Source organism: Meles meles, chromosome 9 (assembly GCF_922984935.1).
Source record: "Meles meles chromosome 9, mMelMel3.1 paternal haplotype, whole genome shotgun sequence".
Taxonomy (NCBI): domain Eukaryota; kingdom Metazoa; phylum Chordata; class Mammalia; order Carnivora; family Mustelidae; genus Meles; species Meles meles.
In genome coordinates, this window is record NC_060074.1 from 96,581,815 (window position 1) to 96,603,106 (window position 21,292).

At 35.4% G+C, this 21,292-nt stretch overlaps 1 protein-coding gene and 1 pseudogene across 5 annotated transcripts in view; one reads left to right on the forward strand and one right to left on the reverse strand.

Moving 5' to 3' along the window:
• RAB3GAP1 (RAB3 GTPase activating protein catalytic subunit 1) overlaps positions 1-21,292 on the reverse strand; it is a 117,630-nt gene that overhangs the window by 47,785 nt on the left and 48,553 nt on the right. For 3 of the 5 annotated variants that reach the window (XM_046018988.1, XM_046018989.1, XM_046018993.1), the window contains exons 6-10: positions 14,253-14,291; positions 13,935-14,054; positions 12,346-12,511; positions 7,444-7,543; positions 4,309-4,390 (exon numbers count right to left, since the gene is read on the reverse strand). In XM_046018988.1, coding sequence (XP_045874944.1) covers positions 4,309-4,390; positions 7,444-7,543; positions 12,346-12,511; positions 13,935-14,054; positions 14,253-14,291 — 507 coding nt within the window. The remainder of the gene's footprint in view (positions 1-4,308; positions 4,391-7,443; positions 7,544-12,345; positions 12,512-13,934; positions 14,055-14,252; positions 14,292-21,292) is intronic. The other 2 variants (XM_046018992.1, XM_046018990.1) reach the window with 1 other exon arrangement.
• Positions 3,188-3,434, forward strand: LOC123950708 (annotated as a pseudogene).

Sequence of the window (21,292 nt, forward strand, 5' to 3'; positions counted from 1 at the left end):
AATAGTGTATGTATATCCTCTGACTCAGCAATTCTACTTCTAGAAATGTGTTCTAATAACCAGAAATGTACATACAAGTATGTTAAAAGTGGTGCTATTTATAATGCAGTAAAACAGGAGACGACTAGTTTATTAGCAAACAGCAGCACACCCATATGAAGTTAATGCCTTGCAGACATTAAAAACACATACTATACATAATAGCCCCAAAGTGTAAATAGCCCCAATATCTACCAGCTGATCAATGGAGAAATAAAATGTGGTATTAGCCATATAATGGCATATTCCATGCCAATTGAAAGTTATGAAATACTGACCATGCTACAATAGAGACGAACCTCAAAAACATTCTGCTAAGTGAAAGAGGTCGGACACAAAAGGCCACATACTGCGTAACACAATTCATATGCAATGTCCGGAACAGGCAAATCCATAAGGAAAGAAGGTAGGTTAGTATTTGCCTAAAGCTGGATGGCCTAGGGAGAGCAGGGGGATGACAGATAAGAGGTGAAGGGTTTCTGTTTGGGATGATGAAAGTGTTGTAGAATTAGAAAGAGATGATGATAGCTTAACTTTGGAAACACAAAAAACCACTGAATTGTATACTTTACATGGTGAATATGGTACATGAATTATATCTCAATTTTGAAAAAACCATGTTATAGATCAGAGGTTAACAAACATTTGCTACATACAAACACAGAGCAAATATTCTAGGCTTCTGGGACCAGGTAGTCTCTGTTACATTCTTAGCTTTTTCTTTTAAACCCCCCAAAATGTAAAAGTGATACAGAAATAAGCTACTGGCCAGATTTGGTCCACAGGTCATAGTACTCTGACTTCTTAATATAGATAAATTTTAAGTTCCAAAAAGTTTGCATGTAAAATAAAGAAAACGAGCCACTAAACATATAGAGGATGACATACATTTATAAAATACAAAGAGCAAAGAGTTATCATAGCAGACCTGATACTTAAAAAAGGACAACCTGCAAGGTTCACCTTTGGATTGCCATCTGGAAACTTAGATTTCGAGGGATTCCTATCATTCATTGATAAGAGTAGCTCACTGTGCCTCAACTACTGGTGCAAACAATATGGTTTATGCTGAACACCTGCCTTCCTTCTGGTAAATGGAGAGTGTCTAAGTCACCAGCCTCAGATAAACCACCACGCATTGAGCCTCTCATGAGTTTCCCTGGTAGACAGCCTTTCATACATGTTGTCAAAATTCACTGCTGCAAGAATTAAGTGTGTCCTGAGTGACTACACTGGGAAAGGAAGCTGGTCCTTGGCTGGCTCAGGAGCTCACCCTATGTGCCTTTTCCCTTTGCTGATTTTTACATTATATCCTTTCAATGTAGTCATTATGGCCATGAGCACAATTAAATGCTGTGAGTCCTCCTAGCAAATCACTGAATTCAAGAGTCTTGCAGAGAGCAAGCTATCATCAGTGACCAACTATGAGTAGTGGGATTATCACTTTAGTGAGTTTTTTTTTTCCCTGTTGTTCCCTGTTTTTTGTTTTTTTTTTTTCCACTGCTTGGAGAGTAAAATTTGGAGAGTAAAGAAGCAAAAGAACCAATTACTTATTTCTCTGATCTTCAGTGGTGCTCAACTGACTGGCAACTCCAGTCTGGACTCCACATTTTAGAATTCACTGTAATAACAGGGCCAGAATTTATAACAATATAGTATAACCTTGGTTAATAACTGGACAACTAAAAAATAATAATAATAACTGGACAACTACCCACCCTTGACTCCAGCCTATTTTCTGAGCTGGATCCTACAATGGTCCCAATTAAACCTCTCTCTGTTACCAAATACCTCTTCAGTAAGATGATTTTTTTTGCCTGAATTAGTCACAGTTGACTACTATAGTTTACAACTAAGAAACATGACTAGCAAATATATGATTTTTGCCTCTTTTCATGTTTTCTAAATTTCCCTTACTTAGCATAAATTTATTACTTTCATAATAAAACAAATTTTTAAGGTAAAAAAATGACTAGACAATACGTGATACTAAAGGACATAAATGGTTACAAGTTTAAAACTCTAAGCTCTGAAATAATTTAGGTATTAACCTCAGATTTAGTTCCTAAACTTTTACAACTATGTTCTCTCCTCACCTTCTAACTACAGAACAACTTCTTTGACAAGGAGAGGACACTGAAAAATGCCTCATTTCCTCTTCTACCATCAAAGATTCCTTTTCAAAAGCATTGTGCATGCCCACAGCATTTGCTAACCACCAGGTGACTTAAATGGTCTACCAAATACACCATCTCACCCCCAAATTATTTTTGTACTCTTCTTCGATCATCTATTTCTCTTGCTGATTCCTCATCGTGATTTAAAATTAAGAAATATTTAATAACTAATTCCTTCACATTTCTATTACCAGGTCAATTTTATTCTCTCTCCCTAAAATTTTCTCTAACCAAAATCTAATGAATGAACCAGCTGAAGGGCCACAAATACACCATTTCTCCCTTGTTTACTATGCCATGATGGCCACCTTCTTTATCCTCTGGTAAACTTGCCAAACTCTTCCCTGCAATTACACAGGCTCTTCATTACACCTGCAATGGTAATTCTCTCTCTTTCTGCCTGGCTAACTCTTCCCTAACTGAGACACTTCCTTTCAGAACACTTTCCTGATGGCATCCCAATCCAAATTAGTTTCTCATTTTACTGTTACTATAACCTGTACATTTCCTTCAAAGTACCCACAGCTTGTAACTGTACACTTATTTAGGTGATTGTTTTGTCCATTTCCTTCACTCAGACTCTAAGTGCCAAGAAGCCAGAAAATGTTTTATTTACTTCTATATCTTCCTAATTCAGCATAGTGCCTAGCACATAAAATAAATATTACAAAAGATACTTATTTTATCTTTTCCTTGAGTGATTTTAAGTTTAAAGTATTTTTTAATTTTATTTTCTTTTTTCAGTGTTCCAAGATTCATTGTTTATGCACCACATCCAGTGCTCCATGCAATATGTGCCCTCCTTAATACCCACCACCAGGCTCTCCCATCTCCCCACCCCCCTCCCTTCTGAAACTCTCAGTTTGTTTCTCAGAGTCCACAGTCTCTCATGGTTCATCTCCCACTTCTATGTAAGAGTATTAAGAATGTATGTATGCCCTTTGTGGACGTGAAAATCTCCCCACAACAACATGCCACTGGCATAGAACCTCCTTCATCCGTCCCTGGAAGAGAAGATTTGGAAGCACAAGAAGTGGTGCCTGGTGCAGAGCCCCAATTCCTACTTCAAGAACATGAAGGGCCCACCAGGCTACAAAACCACCACGATCTTTAGCCATGCACAGTTTTGTGCATTGGCTGCTCCTTGTGCTTTGCCAACCTACAGGAGGAAAAGCAAGGCTTACAGAAGGATGCTCCTTCAGACAGAAACAGCACTAAAAGCACCCTGAATCAAGATGAGTGGGAAACCATACCAATAATCACATTTTTGATACCAAGAAAGAAAGGAAGGAAGGAAGAAAAAGAGAAAAAAAGAAGGTATGGATGTGTGTGTATATATTTTTTTAATTAACCAAACAGTTTAAACAAATAAGACAGTTTCTGAACGAGGACTATTTATATTTTCCAAATATTTTGCTCTCAGAGATTAAATTTTCCAAGTCTTACATTTTCTTATAAAGCAAAATTTTCTTTAAGGTCAGTAGCTCTTCTAGAAAAGCAGATGGGTAACCTAAGATGTCTGACTTATGCCTTAATTTGTACATCTGGAAAAAATGGTCAGGAAAGATGTAAACATTTGTTAATTCTCTGTTATGAATACATGAAAGTTTGTTATATATGACATTCTCTGTGCTTTTCAATATATAAAATGTTTCCCAAAAAGCAGGCCAAGAATCACTTCTATAAAGAATAATCAATAAGTGGTATATACTTATTTTATGTATTATTTGAAAGCCTCTTTTATTTCTAAATTACAAAGGAAAAACAACAAATGGACAGATTGTTAGGGGTAGGTCTGCTTCTGGTATTATACTCATTCCAGAAGGCTACAAAGCACAGTAAAATCAGTATTAATAGAATTTAAAAAGTAAGTCCTTGGGCGCCTTAGTGGCTCAGTCAGTTAAGCATCTCCCTTGGCTCATGACTTCAGAGTCCTGGGATGGAGCCCCATGTCGGGCTCCCTGATCAGCAGGGAGTCTGCTTCTCCCTCTGCCCCTCCCCTCTACTCCTGCACATGCGCTCTCTCTCTCAAATAAATAAAATCTTAAAAAAAAAAAGTCCCATACTTCAAATGATAGATTGAAATTCCCACCTTATAGGATCTTCACAGGCACCAAATGGTAACTTGCCAAACTCCAGGCCTCCAACTTCTCCTCCTACAAGGGCATCTATATCTAAACAAAAGAAGTAATTTTCCATTACTCAGCAAAAAATGAAGAAATAAGAATTTAATTTAGTTAGGTTAGCTCTTTGAGAGAGCATAGATTTACACGTGCCTCTATCAAGAGCATACACAGAAAGTTAGAGAGCAAACAGTCTTTAACTAGACTGCTTGTAATGAAAGCATTTACAATGAACAAAATGTTATAATAAAAGAACAATTAGTTCCTATTTGTACAGCATTTCATTCAAGCCAAGCATTCTGTATTTTACCCTTTTGAAATACTCCTTAAATAATGCTTGAGAGAACATTAATCCTGTAATTTTTTTTGCATTTTCTAAGAATGTGATTAATATAATCTAAAAGAAAGATTATTCAAGTATTAAAAAAATTTAATCACCAACCTACATTCTTCAGTTTTGCTGGTCAATAACTTCTGAATAGCAAATTAGTTATCATTAATAAATTTTTATTTCAGTTGGTAGTACATGGAAATATTTTAAGTTCACAAAGAATTTCCTTTCTGTTATGAATAATATGAGATTAGAGGAGAATGTAGCAAGTAAATCACTCCCCTTAGCTCCACCCCTTTTAAAGAATTAATAAACACTTCTAAAAGACATCAAAAAGATTTATTTCTCTTTGAAATAATTCAGCTAGTTGCTTTTCATTATTTGCACTATACTGGGAATTCTACAAATTAAAGTCTATTATTGAGTTATGAATATTCCCCAGATTTATGAATATTCCCCAGATTTGCTAAATCATGTCTGACAATTATCTACAACCTAACTAAATTAAAATTAGTCATTAAACATGGCTCAATTACTTGATTCAGTAAATTTTCTCAAGTCAGTATCATTCTACTTTTCCAACTAAAGAATGCTTATAATAGTAAAAATTGCAATGACTAGCTTTACTATAAGATGTGAATTTTTAAGAGCTTCAAAATGTGTAATAAGCATATTTTATAAATAAGCTAAAAATTATTACTAGACCATAACTGTGCAAAAGTTTTAATTCAATTAAAAGTTCCAAAGCAGGGCCTAAGAGTGGCTCAGTCAGTTAGGCATCCGACTCTTGAGCCCCATGGCAAGCTCCACACTGGGAGTGGAGCCTGCTTAAGATGCTTTCTCCCCTTCTGCCCCTCCATTCTCTTTCTCTCTTTTCTCTCTCTCTCCCTCTCAAAAAAACAAAACAAAACAAAACACCACACACCCACAAAGTTCAGAAGCAACACCATGGAATGAAGTATCATGGGATTTGGAGTTTGACCATTATTTGAAAGCAAACTTTATCATTTGATGATCATGTAACCCTGGGCCAGTTACCTACATTCTCTAAGACATATATATTCTCTAAGAAACATAACACCTATCTCACAGATAAGTGATAATTACATGAAAAAATATATAAAATGCCAAGCACAGCATGTGTCCCATATTACATGTTCATATCCCTTCTTTCCTTTATAGGAGAAAATATTAAAAATTTATAGTCTTCAAATCACTGAAGATGATTAATATCTTTTTTTTTAAAGATTTTATTTATTTATTTGACAGACAGAGATCACAAGTAGGCAGAGAGGAAGACACAGAGAGAGAGGGAAGCAGACTCCATGCTGAGCAGAGAGCCCGATGTGAGACTCAGTCCCAGGACCCTGAGATCATGACCTGAGCCGAAGGCAGCAGCTTAACCCACTGAGCCACCCAGGTGCCCCGAAGATGATTAATATCTTGCTCACCATTTAAAAAGAATTGGCAAAAGGCCTTATTGGCAATCAAAATTATAATGCTAACGTTCTGGCTCTTGGGCTTCCTCTTAGATCACTATAGACTGTATCATCCTGGGACTTATTTTAAATTGACTAATAAGAGAGTAGCCTTTGAAAAAAGAAAAGGAAGGCAGGAATTGAAACTTTCACTGAGAAGCTGGTTACAAATTATCTAAAGGGTACTATCTGGAAACTAAAATTACCAAAATGAACATTTGAGTCTTACTTCTACTTTCTCAGCTTAGCTTTTATTTCCCTTTGCTATACTTTAGTTGTAATTCTTATATTGTACATTAGAATTTCAAATTATTCTGTGATACATAAATAAAATACTGACAGCATATATAACTACCAAAGCCTAAGGATGTACTACATTAATTCTAATATCATTCCAAAACTACCGATTTTCCATTCTATAAATAACCAACTACTTGGAACAAAAACAGTAAAGAATATTGTTTTATTCTGATTTATTTTCCTCTGAGGGAGGTAGAGTGAAAAATGTTTTCAGGCTAGTAAAATCCCTGTAATTATTTATAAGTTTGTATTACATTTCTTATTAGATATACTTGAATATAATTATACTTCTATGTGAGAGAAACACCCAGGAACCAAACACTCACTTAATTAGGCTATATGTCCAGTAGAGTGAACTTTTCTACAACTTAGGTAATGTCTTGTTTATACCTACAGCCGAAACATCAGCCCATTATAGGCTAATAATTAATGATTACTGAATGAATCCATATATTAGTATATATTGCTTTATGGCTAAAAGGGTAAATTGATTTTAATTACATCAAAAGCAAGCTAAAGTAAAATATTCTAGAGCTCTACCCATCATAAGTACATGTGTATATACACTTTTTTTCTCTCTTTTTTGCTTTCCTTATTTAGCACTCTTCCTCAATCTCTACTTTCCATAAGGTTCTCAGCTTATGAGGGTGGCTTCTGTTATTACAGTCTAAAAACAGACATTTTAATCATTCACTACATACTAATTTGTAGCACATGATGTTCCACAGCAGGGGAATGCTTTATAAATAATGTTAGCTTTCAAAGACAGATTGTCACATATAGAGTTATGCTGTCTCTGGAACAAACTTCAGAGCTTTTTTCAAGAGAAAAAAAATGATAAAGGCAATGAAATCAGCAATACTGCATTTAGAATGAATTACAAACATTTCAAATTTAAAATACTTGAAACACACTGTTAAATAAGTTTAGTTTCTGAATATATTTTCTTTTCCATTTATATTCAGTAAGTTAAATATACTCTTAAATTATCTCACCTGGAGGTTGCTGAGGCCAAAAATACTGCTGCCAATCCTGAAGTACATATGTAAAGCGAATAGCAATACTAACTGGAGGCAAAGGAGTTAAAGGACATCCCTAGGAAATAAATGCAAAGACAGTATCATACAGCTTTATAAAAAGAAAAAAAGTGTTTCAAAAACAATGCCAGAGAGCAAATTACATGAACATGAAGCTGTTTAAATTACTAACTGGAGGACCGCATAGGTGGGTCAGGGGTTAAGCCTCTTGACTCTTGATTTCAGCTCAGAATATGATCTCAGGATCCTGAGATTGAGCCCCTTGTGTCTCAGGCCCAGCTCTGCATTAAGCCCATGTCAGATCCCTGGGTTCCCCACTTAGCATGGAGGCTGCCTGTCCCTCTCTCTCCCCTTCTGTCCCTCCCCAAGCTCATGCTCACTGGCACTCTTGCTCTCACTCCAAAATAAATAAATCTTTTAAAAAACAAATAAATAAATAAACCACTACCTGGAAACAAAGTAAATGCTCCTTCAAAATATTTTTAACAATTTCAATTACACAAATATAATTTCCTTCTGATATGAGGAATTTGAGAGTCAGGGCAGGGGGCCGTGGGGGACAGGGAGGGAAAAAATGAAACGAGATGGAATTGGGAGGGAGACAAACTGTAAGACACTCTTTATCTCATGAAACAAACTGAGGGTTGCTGGAGGGTTGCAGGGTAGGGATAGGGTAGCTGGGTTATAGACACTGGGGAGGGTATGTACTATGGTGAGTGCTGTGAATTGTGTAACACTGATGACTGACAGACCAATACCCCTGAAGCAAATAATACATTATATGTTAATTTTTAAAAAGATAATATATATTTCTTACTATTCTGCTCAGCCATAATGAATGTGAAGAAAATCTGATTTTTTAAATAAGTGAAACTATTATAAAGTAAGAGATGATGTCTTTTCTTTCTTTTAAATGAAAATAAATTCAAATTAAAGCCAGTCTTGAATATTTAACCATAATTTTAGACTAAGACAAATGGCCACTCATGCAAAATACATTAATGAATCAGTTAACAGAAAATTTAGATTCATCTTTACCTTCATTAAAAATCATGAAAATTAATATCATCTAAACATCCTATGATCTCAGCTTGCCTTAATAATAGTTCAACTACATTAATGTGGAATAAGACTTAAATATGAAAGGAATCACCTATGGATCATGGGAAACTATAAATTCAAGAGTATTCTGCATATCCAACCAGTTACCAGGTGTTGCTGATGCTGCAGATTAGGAGGGGGAAAATACGTTACTCAGTAGCAGCATCTATAAATTTCACTAGTAGTTTTAACCAAATACAAACTCAATCTAAAGTCAAAATACAAGGCGGCTGCCACCAAAAAAGATAATTCAGTTTTGGGCTGCTGTGTCCTAGAGAAGCAAGGTAAGATACTGGCTAGTCAGGAGTAACAGACTTCTCAGTCAAGTGAGGATATTAAATGAGTGTTCACCCATAAGATACAAATAGTCTAAAAACTGTAACAAAGTTGCTTTGACACATAACCTCTGCTCCAGTTACACAGCACAACACAGATAAATATAGAAGAGATAACCAGAAAGGAATACCTAGGACCAAACATGACATAAATATATCTTTCTGGGCCCTCGAAAAGGTACACAAAATCCCAAGTTTTAAGTGGGGCTAAAGGCACATGCCTGCTGAATTCTGGATGTGGAAGAAGGCAATGAACGCCTAGGATTACAGACTGTATTAAGTGGAACTGGAAGTTCAACTCTGCCCAGAGTGAGTGCACTGCAAGACTCTTCTTCTTCTCTTTAATGGTTTTATTTATTTATTTGACAGAGAGAGAGAGAGAGAGAGAGAGAGATCACGAGTAGGCAGAGGGAGGGAGAAGTAGACTCCCCGCTGAGAAGAGAGCCCAATGCAGGACTCTATCCCAGGACCCAGAGATCATGACCTGAGCCGAAGGCAGATGCTTAACCAACTAAGCCACCCAGGCACCCTTCAAGACTCTTCTTAAGGCAAACACTGGGGCAGGGCACACCTGCTTGGCAAAGTTAACTTTGCCAGAAGTTATAGGGTGGGGAAAGTTACTGAGTGAGGGGGGTAAAATACTCTCATAATCTAAGCAAGCAATCCAATAATTCCAAAACCAGATACGCAACACTCCTAATATCACCACAGAGCAAAAGTCTCCAAACACCATTTTAAAACCCAGTTCTGAAATCTCCTGCAGGTATGGAGCAACCACAATTACAGAGCCACAAGGGAGGATGGGAAAGACAGTTAAAAATTTTAGATAAAACATTCATTCTAAAAGAGCCTGCAAACAAAATTTCTACAAAACATAAAGGAATATAGTTCCAAAACAAATATCCAAATCAACATTTAAGAGTACAAAACCATGATATTTAAAGAACATCTGAAAGAAAGAAGAATGTCTAAATGAAAAAAGACTAGAGTATGAATTTTCACATACTTAGAGGATTATGGCAGAATTTAAATTTAATGTATCCCAAAGGGCAAAACTGACCTCCCCACCCCTACCAGAAGGAAGCCTTTTTTTTTTTAAAGATTTTATTTATTTATTTGAGAGAGAGAGAGAGAGAGAGAGAACATGAGCGACCAAGTGGGAGAAGAAGCAGACTCCCTGCTGAGCAGGGAGCCCAATCCGGGACTTGATCCCAGGTCTCTGAGATCATGACCTGAGCCGAAGGCAGACTCTTAACCAACTGAGGCACCCAGACACCCCAGAAGGAAACCTTTTCTAATAAATTAGATCTTTGCAAAAATGACATAAACTTCCAGTGAAGGGTGGGTATTATGGAACATTGCAAGCAGGTGTTAAACAGTAATTTTTATAAAGATAGCTTTAGAGATATGTAACAGAAGCGTTACATACTGGGTAGCTTTAGCTATGTAAAACCCCTAAAGTACCCAAACAACTCTTAATTATTTTAAGTTCAACTCTTATCAAATCAATTTTGAGGGGCACCTGGCTGGCTCAGCCAGTAGAGAACATGACTCTTGATTTCAGGGTCATGAGTTCAAGCTCCACATTGTGTATGCAACCTACTTTAAAAAATAATAATAATAATTTTGAGGGGTATTTCATATCTAGGTGAGTGAGTTTTGTGAAAGTTCTGCCAGATGATGTGATGAACTGATTAAGAACACTTTTCATTGGAAGTACAACTAGCAGATTGTCATCATCTAAGTTAGGCTTCACATATCAATGTGATCCCTAGATTCAGTAAAGAGAAGTTGAGCTACATAAGGGACATGAAAGATCTAAGAAAATAATGTTCACTAATGTTTTTGAAGAAGGAATAAAGTATTAATATTTGCGTCTGACCAGAAACCTGATATAAAAATATACAATTAAAGACTTCTGGTGAGAGAGCAAAGGGAAACAAATGGAACAGAAATATATACATACTTATCTTTTTCAAATATTTCTCAAAACACATACAGAATGACGCAGTACTTAAAGCTTGTCAAAGTTTTTGAAAAAAAATTACATACATACCTGGAACTCTGTAAAATATATGTAATTACCATAAAACAAATGTCATACTCAAGAATTGTAATACTGACACTATTTTTTAACATATAGTCCATACTAAAATTGTCCCTATCATATCCTTTTTGGCTATTTTGTTTTTTGCATTGCATTTAGCTGTTATGTCACTTTAATCTTCCTTAATTTAAACAGCTACCAATCTTTGTTTTGCCAATTATGATACTGACTTTTTTGAAGGGTCAAAGCCAGTTACTTTGCAAAATATGGCTCAGTTTGGAAATATGAGATTGTTCCTGCACGTGTTGACTTAAGTTAAACACTTCAGACAGGAATGCAATACAGGTGATAATATATTCTGTTCAAAGTATCATACCAGGAGACACCTGCCATCAGTTTGGTATGATCACATCAGTGAGATGGGTCAACTTAAGCCCGTAAGAAATATTTCTCTAAGTGGAAGACCCCCATCTGGCTTTGCTCTCTTTCTAACAGCTCCTCGACTTAAATCCTAATTTCATCCTCCAGAGTAACACAGGTAAGTCCTCCATATCTCTGTGGTAGTGTTTTTATGGAACACCAAGGAAGTACTAAGTACCTTCCATTTAGCCTTATTGCTCTCAGTCATAAAATATAAGCCATGTTAATCCTAAAAATCAAATAAAATGAAGATTTGGGGTGGGGAGGGAGACAATTCAGAACCAAAAGTGTTGAGACGTCAAGGAGCTCACAGGCAAAATCCCGAACAGGCAGCTACCTGAAGCACGCTCATCTGGGTAGTGTGGCAATAGCTGACCCCTGAACATGGGTCTGAACTATGCAGGTCCACTTACAGATGAGCTTTTTACAGTACAGTGCTATAAATGTGTTTTCTTTTGCTTACAATATTCTTAGTAACATTTTATTATCTCCAGCTTACTTTAAGAATATGATATATAATACATATAACACACAAAATATATGTTAATCAAGTGTTATGTTAATGATGTAGCTTCCAGTCAACAGCAGGCTAATGATAATCAAGTTTTGGGGAGTCAGATGTTAAAAGTATATTTTTTACTTCACGGGGGAGGTGCAATGTTAAGGCCCCAAGCCCTGTATTGTTCAAGGGCCAACTGTTTTACTTTTAGAGAAGGAGTAGAAAGAGGTAACATAGTAAATAAATGTTAACAAACTGAAAAAAATTATTTTAATTAGTTGTTCTTTAGCATTAGCACACTAAAAATCTAACTGCATCCTGTTTCTTTGAACATACATAGTCAATTATATCTTTCTTTCACATAATTACATCAATGTTTCTACGTACTCAATAAAATTACCAAATTGTCACTTTCATCTGGATCCCAGAGAAGACTGACAATATCAATACAAACTCACAATCTTTGATTTGAAGATATCCAGCAGACCTGATAAATGAGTGTACTGATTTGGCACTTTTCGAAGATGAACCATTTCAAAATCAGTTCGTACACCATGACCCTGACATTCGCCCACATACATTCTTCGCCATTTGTGATGAATTTGCACAAAGAGTGGCACCTGGCTGTAAGACATAATTAAATAGGAACAGACTTTAAGTTCATTAAACACTGAGTAATTCCTAAAACTAAAGATTTCCCCATTACTTTAATCTCAAATATTTAAAAACACTATGCAAGGATCACTTATGAGACTTATAAGAGACACTGTTAGTTTCTTTTCTCCTTACACTAATAAGCTTAAGAAATGATCATCTAATGGCACTTTATATTCAGAAAATTGTTTTATAATAGCTGAAAGTAAAAAAAGGCACAATGAAAATTTTCTTGAATAAAAACGATCATACTGAGATAGGGAAACTGAAGGACTCCATAAAAATCTTTTTTCTCCTTTTATTGCTTCTATTCTTGCTAGGAGTTGCACCCCTACTTTACACATGCCTCAGTAGTTTGTGTCCTCCTTGTAAGAGACAAGGAGTTAATGATTTCTTTAGAACAGATAACATTTAAGGAAGGACCAGGTGAGAATGACCAGACAAAGCTATATATGCACATTCTGGACCACTAGCACTAGGCATCTCCATGCCAAGACACCCTGGCTCCAAGGAATAACACAGGGCCCTCGCCTTTGTTCTAACCAGTTCCTGGATGCCTGAGAGGGCACATACACCAGACCATGATCCTCAACAGAAACCCCACACCCCAGCAAAGATGAGACTTCCTCCTTTCCTGAGTCTCTCAGATACTCTACCTGCACTCTCTCTATGCCTTTAATAAACACTGCTTTCATCTCCTGCTGGTTCACATTTGATTTCTATCCTGCACACATCCAGGGACCCCCCTCAGATGGTCCTGAGGGACCCTCTCTGGGTCCAGATCAGGCCTGCCAGCATCAGTATCATATTAGCCTTTCAAAGGCAAAATAAAATTTGATTCACAGATATGAAACAATACAAATCAAACCAACATTAATGGTATTTTTTATCATTTGAAGACAGAGCCAATCCTTATTATTCACAGATTTGCATATCTGCAAATAAGCCTACTTCCTAAAATTTATCTGTAACCCCAAAATCAATACTCTAAGCATTTTCAGTCATTTACAGACATACACAAAGCAGCAAAAAGTTTGAGCCATATGACATGGGCAATCTCAGCTGAGGTTGACAAGGGTCCATTTTTAAGTGTGAAAATTAGATTTTGTAAAATTTAAATAAACTAAACATCTGAAAGCAAAACACAAAAAGAGCACAATTTACTCTTCATTTCAAATATTCATTGACTATTTCAGTAAATTTCCCTTTAGAAATGCACTCACTAAAGGTTTTGAGTTTGTCCTTCTATATGATATTCTAATATAATAATGCACAAGTAGGAACAATAAGAATTTATTTTTTAAAATCTAACTTAGGAACCATTTTCCTTCATAAATTATAATTAAAAATAGTTTTTAATTCATTGTCTAGGTTTTTCAAAATGTCCACCTACCAGCCAGTGTTTCCCAAAGCAATAGACACAGAACTCAGAAGAAGATTGCACTTAGATTCACTGAGAACTGCATCATGGTTTGCAGCAGGGGCAATCACCACAAACTCCCGCAGTCCATACCTTTAAAAAAAAGAATCACTGCCATTAAACAGAGAAAACTTCAGAATACAAAACCATTGTTTGAAAAATCTGAAAAAATTTCCCTGAAGTTTAGCAAGTCATGTCTGAGATACAGGTGTTTCTCTTTTTTTTCAATGGCAACTGAACTGACAAATAACATGAATTTCCTTCATTTAGTGAAAGACTTCCATTATTCACCAAATTCCTCTCAATTCTTGAAAAATTAAAAGCAATTTGCTGAAATCAAAAAGAAAAAGCATTAACAGTTCTGCCTTAAAGTTTAGTTTCCAAGACTGAAATCTTGCTTTAGTTAGCAGATAACATTAAGTCCACTGACATGGAAAGATTCCCCCAAATGGGAGGAAGATAATTATCAGCCATCATGTATTTGTGCTATCTAAATGTGAAAACGTGGTTTACTCAATTAAGGGTTTATTATTATATTGTTGGTTTTTGTTTTGTTTTCTTTTTTTAACAGAAGGGGAGAGAGGGTAAGGGAGCAGCAGAGAGAGGGAGAGAATTTTAAGCAGGCACAACCCCCAGCACTGAGCCTGAAGCAGGGTTCAATCTCCCAACCCTGAGATCATGACCTGAGCCAAAATCAAGAGTCAATGCTTAAATGACTGAGCCACGCTGGTGCTCCAACAAATTCTTATACTCTTCTGCTTAGTAACACACAGCAGATAGGAGCCACAAAATAATCAGAGAATGACTTACTCTTGGTACAGTATCTTACAAAAATGAAAACCTCTAATTTAGTTGTCAAGGCCTTTAAATACCACAAATTTGTGGCCAAACTTTACAAAAATACAAGGTCACGTTAGTGATTTTACCTATTGAAAATTCCTGTTCTAGTCACTCCTAAATGTATTTTTATCTAATATTTTAAAAATTAATTTATGAAAGGCATTACCCATTTGTCTAATTTATTTTAATGCTGGATATGTAGAGCTGTGAAGGCTTATTTTTACAAACATTCTCAAGAAATCCCACAAACAGTGATAAAGATAAAAAAAAAATACACAGTCCAACCCATAATCTATTTATTGTTTAGATGACAAAAATGTAGTTCATCTTCTCATCTTGCCTTCATCCTCCTACTCCTGAAATCAAAAATTAGTTATACAGGGGCGCCTGGGTGGCTCAGTGGTTTAAGCTGTTGCCTTCGGCTCAGGTCATGATCTCAGGGTCTTGGGATCGAGTCCCGCGTCGGGCTCTCTGCTCAGCGGGGAGCCTGCTTCCCTCTCACTCTCTCTGTCTGCCTCTCTGCCTACTTATGATCTCTCTCTGTCAAATAAATAAATAAAATCTTTAAAAAAAAATTAGTTATACAGAAATGGCATTAAATACTGGAAAGAATCCAGAGCTATGAATTTTCAGCTCTAAAGGTCTTTAAAAATATACTTTGCTCTTTTTTTAATGTCCTGGAAGAAAGAAAACAAAATAAGCGAACATTTTTTCCCATGCCATCACCCACACTACAGTGAAACCACTGTCAACTGTTCTTGGTTATTCTTCCAGAAATAATCTATCTATGTATTCAACCTAGCCTCAAATAAGATTATAATAGGGTAATCCCCTACTCATCAGTACTCTCTCTCCAGTTTTATGCCACTGCCAACAATACTACTACTATCTATTTCTATAAATATAACTATAGGATAAACTCCCATAAGTTGCTGGATAAAAGAACATCTGTATCTGTTATAGCTGCTGCCAAACCATCTTCTCCCTCTACACACACACACAAACTGTGCCAGTGTATACTCCCAATACAACAAATAAGCCAAACTGAACTTTCTGTTTATATGCAATAAAATTAACTGTGTCCTCTATGCCTTTGTTTCCTCTAATGTTTTCCCTCATTCTATTAGTATCTGACTGATACTTTCTTTGAAGATTTACATCAAATACTACCCCCATCACTCCTGTTAAATATGCTCTCTTCTCTGAATTCTAATGTATTTTCCCAGATACTATTATTATCTTTGAAGATAATATCTATCTATATATATATCTGATCTATCTGTACTAGACCTACTTGAGGCTTGAGAATGACTTCAACTAAGCAAACATTAAGTGGAAGCTTTTAAAAGATGAGAAAAATCAGTAACAAAAAACAAGCAACCAGATTAAAAAGTGAACAAAGGACATGAATAGACACTAGTCCAAAAAACATACACAAGAGGAAAATAAGCACATTAAAGGATGTAGTCAACATCACTAATTAGGAAAAGGTAAATGAAACCCACAATGAGATATGACTTCACACCCACTAGGATGGCTATTGTAAAGCAAAATAAAACACATAAATGTTGGCAAGGATATGGGGAAATGAGAACGACTGAGCATGAATGCTGCAAATGTAAAATAGTACAGCCACTATGGAAAAACAGTACAGTGATTCTTCAAAAACTGAGACACAGAATGAACATCTGTGTTACAGATTTTCACATCTGGTTATAGAACCAGAAAAATTAAAAGCAGGGACACAAAGGGATACTTGAACATGCCTGCTCACAGCACCTTATCCACAAAGCCAAAAGGCAAAAACAATCCAAATGTCTATCAACAGATTAATGGATACACAAAATGTGATATGTGAATACAGTGAAATATTGAAGGAACTTCTGATAACATGCTACAACAAACGGCTTGAAGACTTGATGCTAAGTGAAATAAGGCAGTCGCAAAAGGATGAATACCGTAAGATTACATTTACATGAGTTACACAGAATAGTCAAACTTACAGAGACAGAACAAAGAACAGTGGTTACAGGGCCTGGTGGGTGAAGGGTTGAGTTATCATTTAATGGGTACAGAGTTTCAGTATGGGATGCTTGAAAAGCTCTGGAGATGAATACTGGTGATGGCTGCACAAAAATATTAATGTACTAAACACCAGTGTACACTTAAAAAATGGTTAAAATAGTAAATTTTGTTGTTTTACCATAACAAAAAAATTAAATGAGCAAAACTGATACATATTTTAAAGAATAAGCAGTATCAACAGATAAGAATTCTATTCAAAGATGTTCAACTTATTGGTGATTAGGAAAATAAAATTAAAAGAAGAGATAATCACTGTTTACCAATTTAATTGGCAAAAAAATATAAAATATTGGTTAAGATCCAGTATCGACAAGAGTTTGGGACATGACACAAATGGTGGTATAAACCTTTAAAACATTTGGAGAACAAAAAGGCAGGCTATATCAAAATGTAAAATTCACAAACTTTGAACTAATTATATTTCTTTATATCTATTTTACAAAAACATTCATACACATGCACAAAGCTATATAGGCATACCTTGAAGATACTGTGGGTTCAGTTGCAGACTACCACAATAAAGCAGATATCAAAATCAAGCATGTATAATGACTTTTTCAGTTTCTCAATGCATATAAAATTTTTTTCTATACTATACTGTAGTCTATTAAGTATGCCAACAGCATTGTGTCAAAAAAAGTATAAATATCTTAAATAAAAAATAATTTATTACTAATAAATGCTAACAATCTTCTGAGATTTCAGCAATCACAGATTACAATAACAAAGAGAATAATGAAAAAGTTTGAAATACTACAGGAACTATCAAAATATGACACAGAGACCAGAAGTGAATACCAGAAAAACAGAATTGCAGAAATGGACTTGCTCAACACAGGGTTGCTATAAACTTTCAATTTGTAAACGAGGCAGTATCTACAAAATACAATAAAACAAAGCGCAAAAATGAGGTATACCTTTATGCATAATGATGTTCACTGTAACAGTTTAACTGTAAAAACTAAAAACAACTTAAATATCCTTCAGTGGGAAAAAATGGGTAAATAATTACAGAACACTCTCATACTACATGATACTTGACATCATTAAAAAAATAACAAGGTATGGGGTGCCTGGTGGCTCAGTGGGTTGAGCGTCTGCCTTCGGCTCAGGTCATGATACCAGGGTCCTAGGATCAAGCCCCACATGAGGCCCTCGGCTCAGCAGGGAGCCTGCTTTCCCCTCTATCTCTGCTTGCTTCTCTGCCTACTTGTGATCTCTCTTTCTGTGTCAAATAAATAAAATATTTTTAAAAATAACAAGGTATTAAAAAAAGTTCACTGACATAAAAGCAATCATGAGATGCTAAGACAAATGTTTATCAGAATACGCATTGCAGAATCTAATTTATGAAAAATTTCACAACTCAAAAAAGCACAAAAACATATACATGTAACACATACTCATAAAATATCCAGATGGACATATCCCATATTTCTCAAGATTTCCTGCTTGGCTATCCAAAATTAGTAGGTATGAGATGTTTAAGCCCCCTTTTTTATGTGTGTATAAAAGGAAGGATTGGGAGAAGAGAATGGGAAAAGTGAACGGGGAGTAAAATAGTAAGGTAAGTATCATTAATAAATCTTTACGTATCCTACAATATCTACTCTAGTAATTTAAGTTTATGAGGCACTCAAACATATCAAAAGAAGTAAAAATCCCACTATGGTAATTTTTAATAATAGAACTGTTTTATCTAACAGATTACACATGTTCATGCTGAATACTAAATTTAAATATAAATGTGCCTTTGTATCACATTTTCCAACTAAGAAAGGTAGAATAATCATTCATTTTTATCTATTTTGTTCTAAAATACATTTTCCTTTCTTGTTCCAACAAAGACTGAAAGCAACAACAAATAGCCAATATTTGTTGTGCCTGTTATTTATATTGCATAGGAAAATCATAAAAACAAACCACCAACTCTGACTGCTACCATTTTACATCTCTTACATGTAAGAGTTTCTTTCTTATTTTAGAAAGAAATACATTCAGGGACAGCTGGGTGGCTCAGTCAGTTAAGGGTCCAACTCTTGCTTTGAGCTCAGGTCATGAGGGTTTTAGGACTGAGCCTCATGTCAGGTTCTGTGCTGGGTGTGGAGCCTGCTTAAGATTCTCTCCTCTCTCCTTCTGTCCCTCCTCCACAAAAAAAGAAATATATTCAGAGCTTCTTCAAATAGTGTAAAGAATGTATGCATATATATTTGGATCACCAAATATATATATATATGCATATATGTATATGCATATATATTTGGATCACCAAAAACAGTAATGATAAATAAAAAGATCTCTTGGACATAATTATTTCTAACATGTACAATATACCTGAAAAAATGGAGGTGTTCGAGAGACAATTTCTTTTTTCACTTTCATCCTCCCAGACATCCTTGGATATTGCAATCTGTACCTTTAACTTATAATCTATTCAGATTAACATAGCAATTTTACACAGTATAGCTCCATTTCCTCCCCTCTTCCTTTGTGCAATACTGCCATATACCTTACACTTACCCAGGTTGTAAACCCAACATGTTATAATTATTGCTTAATTATAATTAATTATAAAATTAATTATAAAATTATAAAAAATTATAAAAATTATAAAAGTTATAGTTGTTGCTTAAGCAATCTTAAGAGCTTTGTTAATTAAAAGAATATCCCTTTTGTATTTACTAGAGTTTTTCCAATGCTCTTCATTCCTTCCTATATATCCAAGTTACAATCTCTTTAATATTGACTATAAGGTAGGTCTCCTGGCAATGAATTCTCTGCCTTTGTTTATATAACAATGTTGTTATTTCATCTTTATATTTTGAAAGACAGTTTTGTTGGATATAGAATTCTTGGCTAGCAATTTTTTCTTTCAATACAGTTATTTCTTTCAATACTCAATATGTCATTGCACTGCCCTCTAGCCTCCAATGTTTTTGTCAGCAAATAGTATTTTTCTTTTGTATATCACAAGTCATTTTTCTCCTGCTGCTTTTAAGGTTCTCTTTGCTTTGGGTTTCAGCACGTTGACAATAATATGTCTAGATTTGGTTTGCTATGTTTATCCTACCTGGGATTCACTGAGAGTCCTGGGTCCATAAATAAGTATTTTTTTTTTCATCAAATCTACGACGTTTTCAGTCATTATTTCTTTGAGCATTTCCCCCCTCCCCCTTCTCTCTTTTCATCTGGAACACCCATTATTACCTGTATGCTTTGGAACACCTGATACTGACCCCCAGATATCCTAAGTTCTGTTCATTTTTATCTATTCTTTTTCTTTCTGGTTTTTTTTTTTTTTTTTTTTGGATTGAATAACTTCTATTAATCTTTCAAATCCAACTCTTTCTTCTGACTTCTCAGATCTGCTTTTGAGTTTATCTGGTGAAAGTTTATTTCAGTTATACTTTTAAACTCTAAGATTTCCATCTGGCTCTTCATTATAGTTTACTGAGATTTCCAATTTGACTCATTGGTAGCACATTTTTAATTCTCTGAATATACTTCCTTCAATTTTTTTTTAACATACTTATAACCACTTTGAAGTTATGGCTCAATCCCATTAAGAGTCCCAATTTCTACTTTTTTCCCACTTACATATGGGTCACATTTTTCCTGTGTGACCCTGTATACCTAGTAATTTGTTGTTGAAAACTACATTAAGATAATACAATAAAACCAAGTGTAACTTTTCTGAGGGTTCTTTGCTTATATCTAGTAACTTGTCAAGATTTAAACTGTACGATCTGTCTTTCCCAAGATATTCAACTACTGGTGTCTCTAGTCAACTATTTTACTGTTCTTAGCCTGGCTCCCTGGGGCTACCCACTATCAATACTGCTTTGTGGTGAGACAGTAACTGAGGTAAAGAATATGCTCAAACACTTGAGCCTATGAGACTTTCATTTTCTGTGACTGATCTGCTGGAAAGAGGTGTAGGGGCATTTAAAGTTGCAACCAGTTCTTAAGTTTGGGTTTTCTTACATCTCTCCTGCACCTACATAGTCTCCCTATGATACAGGGAAGTGTAGAAAGTATATTCAACTCTTCTATGGCTCTCATATATATAGTATGTCCCCATTAAATTTCTGACTAACCCACCAAATGCCTTGACGAGAACTACAATCTCAGCTTAGTTCAGATACAGCTTTTCCTCATCCATCCGTGCTCAATCAAGTCCACCACTCTTAGATGGCAGAGCTACAGGTTTTTGCCCTTTACCCAGATCAAGTCTGCTCATCAGCCAACAGAACGGTGGTTTTCATGACCAGGGTAGGCTGGGAAGCCACAGTTCTCACCAACAGAGACTGGGGAAAAGACAGGCAGTGGTATAAACAGTCACAGGCAAAAGGGCCAGGGTATCCATTTATCTTAAATGAAACACCAGTGATTTTTCAAAAATAAAT